Raw genomic sequence first — 19,871 nt, forward strand, 5'->3', positions numbered from 1 at the left:
TGCACAATATTTGTGACAGGACTAGCATGTGAAGTAATTATGCCTATATCGTTACAACCCTTCCAATACCCTTTAGTGAATGAGTGGACAATGCAGCAATTTTTCAGCAGCATAAAATGCCAGCTATTCACTAATTTCAGGGAACATTTCTGCATCGCTGCTTATACTGACCTCAATGGTTTACTTTGCTGCAACCTGCACTATTTTATTATTATTTCATTTACAAATTGCTTGCCATGGGGCATCTCGAAACGATTCACAATACAGAACACATAGAGAGAAAGCAACTACATATTTAAGAACGGCTAAATCATCTGCATATATAAACACAAATTCTATCACACACACTTTTTTAAAAAAAATCTCAGTTCAAAAACAATAATAAAAATAAAATAATAAACCTTTATTGTCACTACACCACCTGTGTGGTGATGCAAAAACAATGCAAATCCGATGCAAATGTAACTAGAATCAGACTATCCACTTAGAAGGCCTCTTGAAATATGTACGTCTTCAACAGGTGCCAAAAAGTTGAAAGAGAAGACATCTGTCTGATATCTAATAGGAGGGAGTTCCAAAGAATAGGTGCCGCTGCACTAAATATCCAATTTCTGCATTGTGCAGAATGAGCCTCCTGATAGGATGGGGATCAGAATGCTGTGATCAGTTGGGTATGCAGAGGATGAGACAATTTTAAGATATTCTTGTCCCAAACCCTATCAAATAGAATTACAGTTATACCTTGGTTTTTGAACAGCTTAGTTCTCGAACCTTTTGGCTCCCAAATGCTGCAACTGTTCCGGTTTGCGAACTATTTTTGGAAGCCGAATGTCTGACGGGGCTTCCACGGCTTCTGATTGGCCGCAGGAGCTTCCTGCAGCCAATCAGAAGCCACGCTTTGGTTTCCAAACGTTTTGGAAGTCGAACTGACTTCCGGAATGGATTCCGTTCAACTTCCAAGGTACAACTGTACTATATGCTGATGTATTAAAATGAATTCAACAGTAAATCAAAGCAGTGCAGAAGAATCAATGTGGCACAAATAAGGACAAATATTTAAAGACGCACATTGACATACCCTTCCAAAACCTAGCTTAAAGGCGCACAGAAAAGTTACTTGTAATGCCAGTGTTGTGTGAAGATGTGAATAGTAGCTCTTACTCTAGGTGTGGGGAACCTGATGCCCTCCAGATGTTTTTGGGTAGCAAATGCCATCACCCCTGACCATTGGCCATGCTGGCTGGGGCTAATGGATGCTGGGAGTCCAACAGCATCTGCAAGGCCACGGATTCCTCACCCCAGTCTTACACAGTGAACCTCAATGCATTAATCATCCAAGCCATGCAGAAGAAGAAGAAAATAAAAGGGAAACTCTCTCTCCAAGTCTCATTATACAGTACCTCTATTGTTCAGAGAAGGTTCAGACTGAGCTTTTGATGAAAGAACTGGAAAGGACAGGAACAAAAAGGATGAAAAAGGAATAATTAAAAGATGCAGAACATAAAGCCTGATTTGCTTTCATGCATGTCACAGGGCTGAGGCACTTTAACTAAATGCAGGTGCTCATCAACAACCAGGAAACTGCAGCTAAAGATAAAAAGATTCAGAGAATGACCCCATGTCCCACCAGAAGGACTCAATTCATTTTTCTTTTGGCGCTTGCCTTACAATTTCACTGAGGCTGAATTTTCCACCACCTTCCTCTTCCTCTTCATTGGCCTTTCCCCAGAGCCCTTTGCTGCCCAAGTCCCAACTGCTAAGTTTTGCCAGGGCAGTTTCTTTCACATGCCAGCTTCTGGAGGAACCACAACAACGCAGTGAAAGTATGGAATTCGTGACAAGATGCAGGGATGGCCACCAATTTGCCCAGTATTGAAGAGGGTTAGACAAATACATGGAAGATAAGGTGATCAATAGCTACTAACCAACCCCAAAGTCAGGAAGTATACCAGTTGCTGCTGATCACAAGTAGGAGAGCGCTATAGGGCTCATGGCCTGCTTGTGGGCTGACCATTGGCATCTAACTGGCCCCTATGAAAAAAGGATGCTAGACAAGGCAGGCCTTTGGGGTGGACTGACCTAGGAGGGCTCTTCTTACGTTCGTTGTTCCTGCCACCCCCCTTTCTTCTTCCCGTTCCCCTTGTAAAGCCTACTTTCTGCAGTTGTGGGCAGGTTCACAGACCTATTTCACAGTTAACTGCATAAATTCAGTCAGAAGACTCTAAAAGATTTGCTTCCAGATGAAAGCAATCGGAGCGAAAACCGCTGCAATGTATAGTGGCTAAGAAATTGAGCTGTGAATCAGGAAATCCCTACATTGAACTCAAGACACGTGAAACCACTATCGGAGGCTGCAAGTTTAAGTGACAGAATTTGAGGGAGTTGAACTACTTGACCATTTTCCTTCTGACCATTTATCCACTTGAAATGGTACCATCAAATTATTATTTTTCTCCAGCTGCGGAGGGGAAGAGATAGGTACCTTCACCTTTCCCCTCAAGGGTGGAAATGCAGGGAGTGACATTTTGAGAGGGGAAAAATGGCATTTAGGATTAAGATGGGAAACTGCATGGCATGGCCCCTTCCGTCTCCAACCTTAACCACTCATCTGCTATATGGGGATAATTATACCGATCTCTTATACCTGGTGCTTTTTTCGGGGGGGGGGACGCAGGGGTATGCATACCCCTAAGCATTTTGTGAATCTTTGAACTTTTGTCCAGTTATGGTATTTATTTTTTTCTGATTTGAACTATAAAATGGGGATTTTCTTGAATCAAAATGAGAGTACCTCTAAACACTTTTTTTTTAGAAAAAAGAATTGCTTGTACCTATCCATCTTGTAAAAATTACTGAAATAATGTGTGTGCTTTCAACACTCTAAATGCTAAGTATTATTATCACCATATATTAAACAGAATGAAAAAACCTGTTTCTAGGAAAGTTGGTTTCAAATCCTAGCTAAAGTCTGGGAGAAGTTTGAGGGCCTTCAGTTTTTAACAACAGCTATAGGAACCTAACTGACAGGACGTTGCTGACAACATGAGACAAAGACTGCAAACCATAAGGTTTATTGTAAAAGCACTTCATAAATAGAATGGAATGGCAAACCAGGGAGGGATTATAGATCAGAAGAAAACATCACAAGAAACTGTCATTTTTTTCTAGTCTGCAGTTGTTATTTTTTCATTATTATGTCTCTCCCCACCCCCACATCTGAAGTGAATGGTGTGAATGACAATGGGAATCTCTTAATGCACGGGGTGCATCTGACCTAGAGTTTAATGTGGATTTGAAGCTGTTTGTCTCTCCTCATCCAAGCCTTCCCTCCACTAAATTTGGATTTTCCCTCTCGTTGGGCAGTCCAATAAGGGGTGAAATATCCAATGTAAAATAAGGTTACCTTGTCATTCAACAATAAGGTAATTAATTACATTATTAAATTTGACCACAACGAACCAAGTAACATTTTTGTGGAATATGAACTGCAGCAGAATGGAAATGGTGCTGCATGTGATGGATAGAGGACAGAATGAGGAAAAATGCCTTTTTACATTTGTAGGAACACCCCAAACCAGACAAAGATTTGGTGTCACTCACATGAAAGGCTGCTGCTTCCTTTCCTCCAATTTCCCATTCCTGCCTCCTGTACCTAAAAGGGTAGATTTTATTTTTAAAACAGCTGTTTTGTGCAAGAGTAGTTCTTCGCTAAAGAGCTGTTTTAAATATAAACGTGTCATGAATGTTCCTTCAGCAACTATCAGTGGAAAACAACGGGTGCCTCCTTTTCTTTGGGGCATGGAAACCAAACAAAAGTAGGGCATGTGGCAATAGACAGCACCCAGCAAAACGTCACCACATGTGTAAAAACAACAACACACACAATGTGCTTCACAGTTGGGTAACCTTATTTTACATTGGATATTTCACCCCTTATTGGACTGCCCAACGAGAGGGAAAATCCAAATTTAGTGGAGGGAAGGCTTGGATGAGGAGAGACAAACAGCTTCAAATCCACATTAAACTCTAGTTCAGATGCACCCCGTGCATTAAGAGATTCCCATTGTCATTCACATGCATGTTGTTTAGGCAATATGGTATGATATAGCACCCTATATTCCATAGTTAGTTCCAGCTTCACCACAATCTCAGAGTTTAATGTCTGCCAGGGATAATGTGAAGAATCAAAGTCCTTGATTTGCCTGTTAACATGGAGTCTATGCAATGGAAGCTACCATTCCATGTTCCAAACACCCATCTGGCAAGCAATATCATTCATGTAGAATGACGGAGCTGGAAGAGATATTGGAGATCGTCTACCTCCCTGCCACAGGTAAAGCATTTCAAAATAATTTCCTTTCAGCCAATTAAGTGAGACAATGGGCAGGCCAAAGACTAACTCTGTATTGGTGCCAGCACAATATTGAACATGGAGGCAATGTGCCATTGTGCACTACAGATGTGGAGCAGCCATGTGCCAGGGCCAAGCTCTGAACAAAAATTACCAGTGGCACTCACTGTATGAAGGAGGCACTGCTAAGAGCAACTACTAGTGGACCAAGGCCTTCACCTATAGAGTTCCATACCATCATATCTGAAGGTCCCTGACAGTTCTACAATGGGCTTAGATACCATTTTGGGAAGACTGCAAAAGACAGTAAAGTAAAGGGACCCCTGACCATTAGGTCCAGTCGTGACCGACTCTGGGCTTGCGGCGCTCATCTCGCTTTATTGGCCAAGTACAGCTTCCGGGTCATGTGGCCAGCATGACTAAGTCGCTTCTGGCGAACCAGAGCAGCGCACGGAAATGCTGTTTACCTTCCCACCGGAGCAGTATCTATTTATCTACTTGCACTGGCATGCTTTCGAACTGCTAGGTTGGCAGCAGCTGGGACCAAGCAACGGGAGCTCACCCCGTCGCAGGGATTCGAACCGCCGACCTTCTGATCGGCAAGTCCCAGGCTCTGTGGTTTAACCCACAGCGCCACCCGTGTCCCGCATACTACTACTAATAATAATAATAATAATGCCACAGCCCAAAATGGATGAGACACCCCCTCTTCTCTCTCTCTTTCTGCCACCTCTTTTTCTTTTCCTTGCTCTCTTTCTTTCTGCACATTCCCCACCGCTGCTCTACATATCTTACAAGTGGTACTCTTTAAAAAACCCTATGCCTTTACAACCCCCAGCCTCACACCCACCAAAAAACCCCAATTAGTGCCATCTGCAAATATCAGTACAGTTTTCTCAGTGTACATTAATAAATGTATTGACTTACCTCTTTTCCTATCCCATGCATAGAGCTCCTTTATTCCCAGTTCATTCAATGACTTTGTAAGTTCCAGTTCCTCCCCAGTGAAGGTATCTCTCAAGAGGACAAGGCATTCCTGACTGACCTCACATTTCTCACAAATCACTGGGATGATGCTTTGGAGAGGCACCTCGGGACTCACTCGGACCACTGCCTTTTGTGTCTTGAGATAGTTTACGACCAGCCTCACTGTTTTCTAGGGAAGCAAAATAGAAAAGGGAAAGACTCTGTGAGCCACAGCTCCTCAGAAGGTGGTGCTTTTGCACTGCAGTTGCAAAATAGATTATTCATACTGGCAAGAGGGTTAAAGAAAGATCAAGGAGTGTCATATTCATTGCACAGGAATGGCATTACAGAGGCAGAACAGGATTCCTTAGAGCTTTCTCCGTGTAGGTATGCATCAGCACATTTTAATCGCTTATGAAATACCTGTATATGCAATGCTGAAAAAGAAAATTATTGTGAAGCAGATAGCAGTTATTCAAATATTAGATTGAGAGAGAGTATATGAGCAATAATAGCCCTTGGACTCTAAGCAACTTGTCCTACAAGGTGGCCACAAGGCCTGTAGATGAGAACTGCCCAGTTTGTTTCTATTATGGAATAAAAGAATTAAAGGGTTGGAAGGGACCTAGGAGGTTGAGTCAACCCCTTCAATGCAGGATCTGAAATGTTAGGATGCAGCTACTGTATTGTATTCCTTCAGTCTTTGCTTAAATACCTCCAGCATAGAGGGGTCCACCATTTTCATGGCAGTTGACTACTGTCAAACAGTAAGTTCCTCCTAATGTTTAGCTGAAACGAGCTCCCTTGCAATTTCCACCAATTGGTCCCAAAGCAACAGGGGACAAGTCTGCTGGTTCTTCTGATTTGATTATTTTTGTACCTTAATACCAGGCATTACATTATCTCTACTGAATTTCACATGCTGGCTTTGGCCAGCAGTTCCAGCCTGTAAAGATCATTCTGAATCTTGATTCTATCTTCTGTGCTGTCAACGATCGCTCCCAGCATTGTGTCATCTGCAGTTTCAGTTCCTGCACTAACCATACTTCCTCTAGAATGATACCTAACTCTTAATCTCCACCAGGTGGCATAATTTTTCATTATGTTGCAACTTTGTCCATTTTACCTGCCTCCTTCCAAAATTCAGAGTTTTTCTTCATCAGGACTTCTACAGTTTTCTGTTAGAAAGACCTAAGAGCCAATGTTGATGGCATCTGTCTGTCTCTCTTGAGTGAGTATGCCTCCAGGGGTGGAGTCAAACCACTTCATTAGCAGTGACCTTCCCAGGGCACAAGCCTGGGCAGTGGGGATGGAGGTCCTGAGCTGCCCAGGTGACACATTGGCCTTGCTGATGTGATCCAAAGGAAAGCAGAACAGTATGTTTGGCACCAGCTTGGCTTCAGGCGTTGCCAGAAGGAGGCATACAAGACACCACCCAACCATCTCCAATCCAGATATGTGTAGGGTTTACTCCTTAGCCTTTCTTCTCCTAAAGTTGTCCTGCGAGGCAGCAGAGGTTTAGGATCAGAGCTTCCCTTCTCCTAGAAGGGCTACCTTCCCAGCTGAATGAGCCCCATCTGCCCCTCACTTCCATCTACAGCTTTTGCAGAAACAACCTTCTTGACTGTTGGACCCACTATTGGTCTTTTCTGCTCAATCCACCAAGCCTGTCTTTGCAGGCAGGGCAAGTCCCTAACTCACTGGGGTTTGAGATCCATCGGCTATCCTCACTTGGTTTAGCTGGCCAGTCAAAGCTGTTTCCCAGGGTGTGGCCCCTGTCACATGCTGATAGCTTCTAGGAGCCACAGGTAAGAGCTGAATGCAGGGTGGGGACTAAGGTGGACTAACTACCCCAGGAGCATGATGTGCCCCCACCAGAATTACTACCCCTCCCCTAACACCCTAAGACCCCTTACAATACAAACAACAAAAGACCAAGTCAAACCAAGGCCTAACACAGCCTTATCCTCCAACGAGAACCCAGACTTCTAGGAAACCAGGAGACCAGAAAGAGCCCCTCTCCCCATCCATAAGATCCAGGGAGAGCTCTCATCAGGCCCAGGCCCAGGAGGGAACCTCAGGGTGCCTTGTCTGTGGCAAAGAAGCCCCTGTCTAAACTGTATGGTGAGCCTAAACCACCTGTTAGTCCTTGAGAGTATCAGCATCAGAAACTGCAGGCTCAGGCAGCTGGCCAGTAAAGGAGCATAGACTTGAGACCACAATGTCACCATGCTAGTCAACAGTACAGTGGTACCTTGGGTTAAGTACTTAATTCATTCCAGAGGTCCGTACTTAACCTGAAACTAACCTCCTGCTGCTGCCGCGCCACTGGAGCACGATTTCTGTTCTCATCCTGAAGCAAAGTTCTTAACCTGAAGCACTATTTCTGGGTTAGTGGAGTCTGTAACCTGAAGCGTATGTAACCTGAAGCGTATGTAACCCGAGATACCACTGTAAAGCGTTCTTTAAGCATCTGGATTTGGACAGGATCTGGAAGGCTACTCTTTATAAAACTTCAGTTGAAGTCTGCTAGTAGCTGGAACAACACATGCCTTTTAACTACTTACTCACGCAACTAGACTCCCCTGCAGTTGTCCTGCCCTCTGACTGAGTGGTGTACACACTCCTCCCCCTCTTAATTTTATCCTCACAACATTTCTGTGTGGTAGGCTTGGTTGAGAGGCAGTGACAGGCCCAAAGTCACCCAGTGACTGAGTGAGAATTTGAACCCTGGTCTCCCAGGTCCTAGTCCAGCACCCTAACCACTACCCCACCTTGGCTCTGGATAGAAACCACATGGCCTTACAGACGTTGCTGGACTCCAACAACACCTGGAAGGCCACAGGTTCCTCAACCTTAAGTACAAAATGACAATTCAACTCACAAAAGGCCATAGTCAACTCAAAATAAACCTGCAGTAACTACTTATTGCCATATACCCAGTCTCTACACTGGCTGTCAGTTCAGATTACCATTACATCGCAATAGTAAGCTCCAAGCCAAGTTCAATACTGCACACATGGGGGGGGGGGAGACTGTCGTCAACATTTCTTGACATCTGGCAAAACAGTTATGCAGTAGAAAGTTCCAACCTCAGGAATTTTGGGCGGAGGAGGCCGCTTCGCCTTTCCTTCAGGAACCTTCTCCTTCAGAAGTATCTTCCATACATCCAGTGCCCCTATCAAAGTGTTTGGCTTATAACTCAAAGTCTGTTGGGTCCCTGAAGACTGCAGCTCCAGGGTGTGATAGGCTGGATTTAAGTGGTACCGGCTGCACAAGTCAACTAAGAGGTCCATCACAGCTTTACTGGAAGAGAAAACAGAAAAGGCTACTTAGAACCAGGTTTAATAGAACACAGAAGGGTTTTCACGCAGGTAGAGAGAGCAGATTGAAACCATATCCAGATAGTACACATACACATATATAAAAATCAACCTGGACTATTTCAAAATAGCCATGTTCTTCAAAACATCCATTGGGAAACTTTGTGCCTCTATTTGCTGACATGGGCATAGCCAGTGTTGAGCTCAAGGCAAGAAGCCCTGCACCTTTTGCTCATGGCCCGTTCGTATTCACACCAGAACCACATCCACAGATCAGCTGCTGAGTGGGTTGTAGGGATGGAGAGACAAGCTTGACTGCTCTCATCCATCAGCTGTGTGACGGCTCTTGATCATTAGCTATGAACAAGGATGGGCAAATCTACCAATTTCAGTTTCTCATCTTTCCAATCTTAAATTCAGTTATCCACATTTCCATATCACATGGTTTATTTTGTTTTAAAAAATATCCTCATGAAAATTCATCAACATTTAATACAAATTTCTCATAATGATATGTATTTTTGCATGCAATTCTGCCTATATATTTTTTACAAAGCAGTTTTCTGTATGTTATTGTCACTAATACATGGATTTTTAATGTACACTTTATCCCAGTACATGCATGTTTGTACACATTACTCGGCTGCAGAACTTCATTGCAAAATTCAGAGAACTGCAAACTTTTTAAGGATGCACTGAAGGATTGTATTGTGTCGGAAAGTGTAATAATTAGGGAGGTTTGCCTTTAAATGAATCAAATTTCTCTCCCATCCCTAGAATGGAGGAGAACCCACCAAGCCTCAAGCCCTTCAGCCACTAAAGGAGGAGTCTGAGAGAAAACCCACACAATGGGAGATTTTGCTTTAAAATACCAACTGAATCGCAACTCGGCCATGAACCAAACCCAAAAGAGGAAGAAAGCCAATGCGAAGGACAGAGCCTCATGAAGTCTTGCCAGAATGTGGAAAGTGTAGAGAGTAGAGGCCCAAAATGTCCCCACCCACAAAGCCTCCACAGCACCACTGGTGGTCATCTGGGTGGTGGAGATGCCTTCACATGCCCTCCGCAGCAGCAAGCCCACCTTACCTAGGGGTTGGGGGAGTGAAGAGCACAAATGGGAAAGTCCTCCATGTGACCTCTGGGCAACGGCTAAGAGGCAATGGAGGCCCCCATACATAACCTCCTTAATTCTTGGACATGTACTGGATTGCTACACACCAATCATATAAAATGCTGGATAAGAATTTGTTGTTCTCCCAACCTTTACTAGATTTCATCCAGTCTTAGTCTATCTGCTTTTCCTCAAGATGTTTGTGTGTGTGGAAACATCCTTCCCTAGTCTTTTAAATTTTCCTCATGTGGCTCTCTTCAGATATACACACAATGCTTCAGAGGCAAAATGGTGTCCTATACTATGCACTGCACATAATTAAAATTAATCAATACAGTAGAGAAAAAAATTGATTACAGTGGTACCTTGGGATGCGAACAGGATCTGTTCCGGAGCCCCATTCGCATCCTGAATGGAATGTAAGACGCGATGGCGCGTCTGCACGTGTCGCGTTTTGCCGCTTCCATGCATGTGCGTGATGTCATTTTGAGCGTCTGCGCATGCGCAAGCGGCGAAACCCGAAAGCGCTCAACCTGAAGCACATTCAACCTGAGGTATGACGGTATATGCATATAAATTAGCCTCTTTGCAAGCTGGATGAAATACATGTGCACTAAAACACTGCTAGGTTATAAGGAGCAGGAGCAGGGAGGGAACATCTGAAAATGATTGCATTGTCTACATCTCTCCTCCTAAAAATAACATCAGTGGGTAGATACAAACTGTTTCAAATGCCTGAAAGCCTTACCTGCCGTGCACAGTAGTTTTCTGTTCTTCTCCATCTGGAAAAACTACTATAAAGTCCACCGTCCTGTTAATCAGATTTTCCTTCATGTTTATCACACCCTGATCAGGCAGCGCTCCCAGGTCTGTAGGTAATTTGTGTTCATTATTAACTGTACAGGTGGCAGGAGTTTGGTTTGGTGGAGGTGGAGCACGAGCCTTCATTCTTCGTCTGAAAAAGAAAACAGTAGGAAGTTGGTTTTGTTTTTTTAAATAATAATGTTTATTAAAGTTTTAAAAGTTACAAAAAGTAAAAAATAAGCAAAAACACAAAAACACATCACAATAAGAAAAAAAGAAAGAAAAAGAAAAAGAAAGAAAAAAATACAGAAAAATAAAATCCATCAAAAAATACAGCAAATCTTCCCACAACTTATCTTTCATTTACTTGTTTCATTGACCTCCTCACACCTCCCTTTTTTGTATTCTAGTTCGGTTAACATTTCAGCAAATCCTTTCCATCTTTTCCAATTTTTGTCCTGTAATTTATCTTAATATAATGTAACTTTACTTTCCCTCCTTTCACCAATTAACAGTCTGTTTTTTCCTAAACCTTTATAACATTTCTGCTAAAGCCACATAACTTGATTCCAACATCCTTCTAACATTCATTAATTTTACAATGTTTCTGTAGATAGTCTTTAAAGGAAGTTGGTTTGTTACATGCACATGCTCCAAAAGAGCAGTCGATACCACCTGCCCAGGTGATAAACACCTGCTTCCTTTGGACAGTAACAGGATGTGTTACTTAGATTTTAGTGCTTCATAGCACACTTCCAGGACGGAGTAGTTAGCACCCTGTATGCCATCGAGGCCATCACCAGACCCGGACCTGCAGTAAGCGGCCAGAGGCAGACACCCAGGGTCCCTTGGCAACCCACTCAGGGGAAAAAAAACACTTTACCGCAATAACCACAATAAAAATTACTACGTTTTAAGCAACCCAAGTACTCAAAGCGCCCAGAGTGAGGGTGAGACAATTTCAGTAGGGAAACTGGAGGGGACCAGTTTCATCAAGCCTTAGGTACACCTCTGCAAGAGGCTTAATAATTCTTTGGATCATACCTTTCTAGCTTCATGCCATCTACGAGTCTTTTATAAAATGCTGAAAGCACAGAGCTGAGGACAGAGCCCTATGACTCAAGTCCTCCCTCTGGGCTGACACAGAACCATTAACAAACATTCCCTGGGTGTGGTTGTTCAACCAGCTGTAGTATCAACCTTACAAGTAGTATCGTCGAGCCCACATTCCAAAAATGCAATATAGTAAAAACTCAGACAGATGCAGCAGATAAAGCAGAGACTTCAGAGTTTGTCCTGCGCCTTGCTGAAGTCCAGATATGCCATGTTTGTGGCATTCCCATGATCTACCAAACAAATAACTCTCATCAAAAAAAGGAGGTAAGGTTGCCTGGGATGACTTCTCCTTCATAAACCTTGTAACCAAAGCTTTCTTTTCTGGATGATCACGAGGTACTTAATGATCTGCTCGAGAAATGTGGCCGCTGTTGACATCAAGCAGTGATTTGTAATCCACCAGAGCCATTCCCCACCCTTTGATGACAGGGGACAACATCTGCACATCTCCAGGCTTCTGGCACCTTCTCTGATCTCAAATATTCTCAAATATTTCAAAAATATTCTGAATTCGCAAATATTACAAACAGCATCTCTGAAGTAAAACCTTCAAGCTCATTCAACTCCCTTGGGGTTAATTCATCTGACCCTAGACGTGTGAATTTACTGAAAGTAGCTTGGTGTTTACTAACCATCTTCTTACCTATCCAGGCCGCAAATCCCTCCTCACATTATTTGCTCTTGTTGTTTTAAATATAATGATAATGGCAGTAGACATCGCAAACTATTATTCAGGCAGGGAATATAACATAGTGCCAGATTTCCACAAAATCACTCCTTTAGCCTCTCCTATTTGTTCTGCAGGTTTTTCTGTTACAGCTGCACTTATATTACAGAAATGCATATCCTTCAATATCTCTTCTAACTCTGCAGTGATCCTTTATTTCTTCCCAGAGCCTACTCCATTTCATAGATCCTCCATTTGCCCTCTCTGCAAATAGTCCTCTAATTATATCCTCAATCTGCCTTTTTGCCTGTAGCCCAATTCACAGACATGGAAAAACTCAAGAGAAGTACACTTTTTATCTTTAATTCCATCTGCAAACTAGCCTGCCTGAAATCCACACTGCTCTCATTAATTTGCAACACCTCCTGAAGTGTTTACCTAAGAAACAGATTGACCCCATAATCCCTAAACAAAACTATATAAAAGATTTGCATAGCAAGTCACTTGCTACTATACTATTATCTTACCTCTCAGAATAAGCAGCTTGGCAGAAAATGCAAGAATTGTTCCTCAAAACAAAAATAGCATGAATACAATCCCTAAGATTTATGAACACAGATCCTGGAATGCAAAAAGAGCCATACCCTTTGGACCAATAAGGATCTTAGTTATTTATTAATAAAGATCACTAACAATGTAACCTTGGCATACCAAAGCCCAACTAACAGACGGCACCATGTCAAATGCTTTTCACAAGGCATGCTCATAGCCTTCATTTCCTCACATCAACTCTGTAAAGTGACATATATACAGTTTTGGTGAAAAGTGCAAGCCTAGGGTTTTCACCTTCAGCTTGTAAGCCGTATAAGACACAACAGAAACCTTCCAGTGAGGTACTAAAGTACCTGGGTAAAGGTTCTCAACGCAACCTTAGAGAAAGTCTCTGTAAAGCAGCGCTACACTATGCGCATGCTTGTTTGTCTGAACAGCATGAACACTCAAGAAATGCATGCATTCAGTATAAACTGCTCATACAGTACAGGGTTCCACTAGCATGAAAATATACAAAAGGAGTTTCCACAGGTGTGGCAGGTGAGAGTTCTGCTCCCATGCACTTCTGGTGTTAAAATTAAACCACATTATGTCTGCATGTTTGCCATGTTCATCTATAGTTTGGCCCCCAAACAGTATTTGGCTTAAAATCAGTCTGAGATGTGAATGGCAAGTTCCACTAGATACACCCATTTCAGCTCCTTTCCCTTCCTACCAAAATTGAGATGGCAGAATTAATGCAAAAAGAGCTCAGAGATGTTAGTTCTGGGCTTCCTATCTGAAAACGTCTCCTGCCACATGGCAGAATTAGTCCTGGAATTTTGAAAAGAAGAGTTGTGCTGCTTTCAGAGGTGCATAAAACCATATTATTAAGTGGAACAGTCACATGCATTACGGGGTACAAGTGAAATACTCATATGGGAATCAAATGACACCTTTAAAAAAAGACGTCATCACTTTTCTATCATTACTAGCTATCAAAATCTGTACAATGAATGATAATCTCACCTGAAAAATCTTATCTGAATTGTACTAAACTGGAGCTGGGTAGAGAGTAAATTCCACCTAACGTGATTTTGTAAACTGCTTTCGTTATCAAGCTTTGTCCTGCCATGTCCCTTCTGCCCCCTGCCTAGTAAACTTCGGCAATTGCTCAACAGTGCTCTGTGCCACACACACTGCCAACTTAGACAGGACTGATCAGAGTCTCCCCTTTTGCATTTTTGCTCTCGCGCCCCCCCCTTTATATTTTGAGCGGATTATTGTTCATGCCCAGTTCCTGCCACTCTCCCAACATGTTCCTTTTTCCTCACACGCTCTTAGCAGTCTTTGTGCGGGTGCGGAGATCGTATAAATCTCAGTTCATTTCAAACTGCTAATGAACCAAACATGCATCGCCAGTGAGGTAATGAAGTGTCCTGCTTTCACACAATAACCGTGTTGTTGCTGGAACATTATAATGAATAGATGCCTCGGCTGCTATTATTAGGAAATTCCACAGTTTGAATTCTAATGGGATTGGGGTTTCTTGTATTAAAGGTCTGAGTGCCAGCTTTCATTTCAGGCTATACTTCCCTCAAACTCTTAAAAAGATGTTTGCTGGAAGAAAAACGCTGTCATGCCTAGCCCTCACCTAGCACCAGGCATGGAGGACAGACTGGGCACCACACAGGTTGAGGGTCTTGAGTAGCAGGCAGGGCCCCCTGAGCCCAACGCTGATGGTCCCCTGAAGGGCCCTTCACATATCTAGTGAGGAACCCCTGGAGCTCCCATTGCTGGAAACAACATAGGTTCCTAGCTTCAAGGTCCTGATTCTACCCACTCTCCCTTGATGTTGTACCTTGCCACACGCACACACAAAACATACATGCATGCATACATGTACGTGTGTGTGATCTAGATCTTGGACTGTTTCCTAATTTGTTTCTGGATTACATTTAGAACTAGATTGATTACATTTGATTTACATTTGGAACTAAACTGATTGGAACTGTGCTTGATCATGGTTTGTTTGGACTGTGTTCCACTGGTTATCTCTGTCGTCACTGGTGAGTAGTTCGGCTTATATTGTCTGTAACTGGGATCCTTGCCACTGAGGGCACCTCCTGGAATGTTACAAACATTCCCAGAGAGAATAAGCATTATACATGCGCACATTCACACTTACATACACTGCATTCGTAACGTCGGTGTACAAATATCTGATATTTCCTTACTAAACCAATGAAACAGAAACTGGCATGGAATGCACACAATCACAACAGTTGTTATCCATTATTTTGCTAATGCTTGTACTGAACAATTTCTGAACAACTGTGCTCATACAATTTCTGAAGGAATGAATAAACGTTTTTCAGTGCTGAAAGCTAACGTTTTAGCCTTCTGCACCTGCAGACACTGGGGCTACCCGAGTGAATAGCAGCAGCATCTTACTCACAAGCCAGTTTGTCTCTTTTATTATCATCCCCATCCTGCAACTAATACACTGCTCATTTTGTTACTCTGTGTGCCCCCTTCTCTGGCACAAAGCAGCCCCCGTTTGTGCTTTCCCTGGCCGTACCCAAGTGATTTGTTTAAACTCAACCTATCAACCTATTCTATTACACATAGGTCCTGCTTTAGGAACCTAATTACCTCCTGAAAAATGGTTCATAAGGCAAGTGTTCTTATAGAAATGTGAACATTTCCATGATTTCTTATGAGGAAAATTCCAATTCACTCCTGACCCAGAAAGATTCACCCTGAAATTATTTATATTAAAAAAACCTGAACATAATTATGATGAATAAAATTACAAACACCATTACCATTATGCCATAAACCTGTCAAACAAACAATGAAAAACAAACGCTTCACCTGACATCATGGCGATGTCAAGTGATGGACGGGGGGGCAGCCCCACCCACCTGTCAAAATGACCCCCAGGGTGTGGGAGACCATAGGATCTTGGCTGCCAGCTGGATCCAGTTTCTAATCCCACTCCAACCAGTCTTTGAAGCAATCCAAAATGTGTGAAAAGTGGATGGAGCAATTTTTGTTATTCCCTATTAGACTCACACAGATGAGGTATCTGATGTCAAAACTTTCGCTCCATCGTTGGAGTGAGATCTGATAGATCCTGTGGCCCCTGAACTGCTCTAACGGGGACTCAAAGGACTGCAGCTCAGTTGTTTTTAAGCTAGGAGAAATATGTGGGTTGGGCTTAAATTCTGCACATCCTTTTCCTTTTATATTTAGTCTGTATAGCTAAATATATGAACACTAACATAATTAAATCCTCCACAGCCCTTGTGACTTTCAAGGATGACATATATATTTAGTAATTATACCTATTTATACATAAATGAATATTAATCTTGAAGATCGGTTCAAGATATCATTTATATTGGGCTATTCCAGAAAAAGTTTCTTTGGGGACGGTGATCACTATATTTCAGGAGTGGTTTGAGGAGTTCCAGCCTGCCTGGTTCTTTTAAAGGAGCTTGACTCCCCTGTAGCCCTCCAGAGGTTTTTGAAGTCAAACTCTCATCTGCTTTAGCCAGCATGGCCAATATTCATGCAAAACTTAGAGGTTAACCACCGTTGCTTTAAAGTTATTATCATCTTGGAATCACAGCATTTAATCTTTTACTTGTTTTAGGTAAACAGAAAACAACAGAAGCACTTATAAAATTAACTTCCCATTCTAAAATGTATTTTATATCATTGACTTTTTATTTTTATTCTTGGTATATCATATTGTTGTTTTATCGATATGGCTGATGCAAATAAAGATTCATTCATTCATTCAAAACTTCTCATTGCTTTTTGACACACATACTGTTACATTTTTTAATCACATATTTTTTTTATTCACACACTATTACTATAACAGGCTCCAGAAAGCTTCAAATTTATTTTGGTCATATGATTATTTGACTTGCCTTTTAGCCTTTGCTGCAATCTGATGCAAGCTGTTGGTGGCCTCATATCATCTGTGGAGCCCACAATTCGACCCCTGCTATGTATGTTTTAATGCACAATATAAAAGCTTTGAAAATATAGAAAGCACCTTTTTATTAGCTAATCTACCGCTATGAAAAACCCAGGGGAAAATGCCCCCAAACTATAACTGTTTATTTATAATAAAAAAAAAAACTTGTTCACTACTGTTTCATTTAAAGAAACCCAAAGGGGTTTCCACAATTATTATATACACCAAAAAAAACCCTCTCATAAATTGAAAACACATCACCGACTATGAAAGAAAGTGGTATCTTAACTGTCTGCAGAAGCCTGGTGGCAAAGAAAATATTTCAGCAAAAGTTTAAAGGTGAATCTAGAAGACACCTGCTGAATCTCTATTGGAAGAGCATTCCACAGGTCTGGGATAATGACCCGCAGAGCATTTCTGACTAAAAGAGGTCTGAGTTTCACCACCGGTACACCAACAGGACACGGGACACCCTCCACTATCCTGGGAAAACCCTTTAAACCCAATTTTATTTTATTCTTTGGTAGATTTACAAAATGAAAAAACACACACCAATCAATGCATTTTAGAAAGGGGCAAGATTAAGCATGGATGCACAAAGCATTTTTAAAAATAAAAACAAGACTCCTTGCACTCTGCTCCCTCCTTCTTCCCACTCAGGGCAGCCTGACCCTCTGCCTGCCCCTCAGAGCCAGAGCGTCATGTGGGGCATAGCTGTCAATTTACAGATTTGAAAATAAGGGACCTGCAGCCAAAATAAGGGGCCTGCAGCCAAACTGGGGGGCCTGCAGCCAAAATAAGGGACCTGCAGCCAAAATAGGGGACCTGCAGCCAAAATAAGGGACCTGCAGCCAAAATAAGGGACCTGCAGCCTCACCTGTTCCAGGCACTCCAGTCTTCCTGTCCTCCTGCAGTCTGGTCAAACTCATGCTGGTAGCTTCGAGAACACTGTCCAACCAACTTTGTAACCAGAGGTTCAACTGAATAGAATCTGAATCACATGCACCACAAGGCCTATGCAGCCTCAACTTAAGATGGCTCCCCGGCCTGGCTTTGCACTGCAAAGTTTGCAGCAGCACGTGCAACAAAATGGCGTCCAGCATTCAAAAAACCCCTCAGCTTGCATTAACTAGCCACACACAAGGCATGCAAGCTCCACCCCCCAGTCGTTCTTAGACTTCTTATTGGGTGAGCAACACAGCCAAGCAACACAGTTGGAGCCTCCCTCCCACCTGGCCGGCAGGGAGGGAGGGAGAGGAGCTGCTTCCTTTGAAATTTAAGGGACATCATTTAAGGGACATTTAAGGGACATCCACAAATAAGGGACAGCAGCGGGACATGGCACTGGAATAAGGGGCTGTCCCTTCAAATAAGGGACACTTGACAGCTATGATGTGGGGCTGGGCCTTGGTGGCGGCAGCCTCTCCTCCTCTTCCTCTTCCTCACCCTAGAAATCTAATGGGGAATCAAGATCTGTTGAGAGTGCTAACGCTGTGAGCCCTTCCATCTTATTCTCATGTTGTAGATATGTGTAAGTGAGACCATATATCCTAAAGACACTACAGTCTTCAGTGACCTTAATTCCAAGGAAGTCAAACCCTGGGTAAGCGCCTGGAACCACTCAAATCTCTTGCTGCTCAGAGCAATAATATTCAGTTTTGATTAAGGGGAAGGACAGTCTAGAAATTATTAAATCGGAGCTTTCTGAGATGCAGGAATCTTGATTTATTTGTTTTAACAGCAAATTAGACTTGCAATTCATTAGTCCTTGAAATGACCTCTTACCAGTGTGTGCTTCTATTTTGACTGTCGAGACTGAACACTGTAAAACAAATATACAAACATTTGTCCCCCATTGAGTTATCCAATGCATGCTGCTACGCCCATGTCCTGAAGGACTGGTCCAAAATAACTGTGGCATTAATATTACACAACTGTAATTTTAGATACTGCCAGAGAAGCAGGAAGAGCTTTCAGGAGTATGACTGAAAAGGAATGCTGCAGTTTTATAGCATCTCTATACCTCAGGAATTACTGTATCTAGAAACAGCATAGATATTTAAAATGCTTGTGGGAGCCACAGCTACTGGGGGAGTGGGTAGCCAGGTATTTTGACCTGGGTGAAGCCACCGAGGCTCTTAACCTCTGTGTGTGTGTGTGTGTGTGTGTGTGTGTGTGTGTTTGCAAATGCGCCTGGGGGGTGCCAAACTGGGCTTTTGACCTGGGTGAAATAAAGCCTAATTTTGCTCCTGCTTGTTGATTATTGCAGCAAAAAATGTAATCTAAAATGCCTCCTACACAAGGAACAACTCACTAACTGAAAACTGTTTAGTTTTTGCATTTGAACATTCATTTGCATCCCATTGTCTGTAAATCATCCACCCAATAGTTGCATAGTAAAAATATTATTTAGAAATGAACTCAGATAGGTTGACTGTGGCTTTCTCCCACTAAACAATCCAGAGTCCACCCACAACCAACGTGAAAGTTCCAGGAACTTTGTTGGCCTTCACATTTTATACTTAAGTTCTAGCTGCTGCCTAGCATTCCGAAATTAAGTGAATAAACCTCCCAGACCAGGGGAAGCTTGCCCTAATGGATTTCTGAACATCAGGCTGCTAAGAACATTGACAAGCCTACAGTGGGGGGGGGGAGTATTTGATCCCCTGCTAAATTTGCCAGCTTGGTGAACCAGAGCAGCGCACGGAAACGCCGTTACTCATTATAATGCACATCAATCTCTGACTTTTGTCTTCTGGGTTTCTGGGGGGTTTTCCTGTTGTTATTCTGTCTCTCACAACTACAATAAACCTACCATTAAAATTATGGACTGGTCATTTCTTCGTCAGGGGGGCAAACGGGCAAATTTAGCAGGGGATCAAATACTTTCCCCCCTCACTGTGATAGGTGCGCAGCCTGCATTCGCTCCATAAGCCGCACACACATTTCCCCTTACTTTTTAGGAGGGAAAAAGTGAGTCTTATAGAGCAAAAAATATGGTAATCAGT

General features: G+C 42.7%; 2 protein-coding genes and 1 long non-coding RNA gene across 11 annotated transcripts in view; 1 reads left to right on the plus strand and 2 right to left on the minus strand.

Moving 5' to 3' along the window:
* LOC309354415 overlaps nucleotides 1-19,871 on the plus strand; it is a 161,688-nt gene that overhangs the window by 94,706 nt on the left and 47,111 nt on the right. The window lies entirely within an intron of this gene.
* The window catches only part of COBL (cordon-bleu WH2 repeat protein), a 102,249-nt gene that overhangs the window by 66,890 nt on the left and 15,488 nt on the right, over nucleotides 1-19,871 (minus strand). For 7 of the 9 annotated variants that reach the window (XM_081883808.1, XM_081883809.1, XM_081883802.1 and 4 more), the window contains 4 exons: nucleotides 10,500-10,706; nucleotides 8,410-8,623; nucleotides 5,279-5,507; nucleotides 1,401-1,445 (listed from right to left, as the gene is read on the minus strand). In XM_081883808.1, the coding sequence (XP_081739934.1) occupies nucleotides 1,401-1,445; nucleotides 5,279-5,507; nucleotides 8,410-8,623; nucleotides 10,500-10,699 (688 nt within the window). In that variant the 5' untranslated portion in view covers nucleotides 10,700-10,706. Of the gene's footprint in view, nucleotides 1-1,400; nucleotides 1,446-5,278; nucleotides 5,508-8,409; nucleotides 8,624-10,499; nucleotides 10,707-11,599; nucleotides 11,658-19,871 lie in introns of those variants that run through there. The other 2 variants (XM_081883804.1, XM_081883805.1) reach the window with 2 other exon arrangements.
* Nucleotides 1-19,871, minus strand: part of MSANTD3 (Myb/SANT DNA binding domain containing 3) — a 177,614-nt gene that overhangs the window by 17,148 nt on the left and 140,595 nt on the right. The gene's annotated exons all lie outside the window — the stretch shown is intronic.

This window comes from Podarcis melisellensis (assembly GCF_964234715.1).
Source record: "Podarcis melisellensis genome assembly, chromosome: 13".
In the NCBI taxonomy this organism is placed as follows: Eukaryota; Metazoa; Chordata; class Lepidosauria; order Squamata; family Lacertidae; genus Podarcis; species Podarcis melisellensis.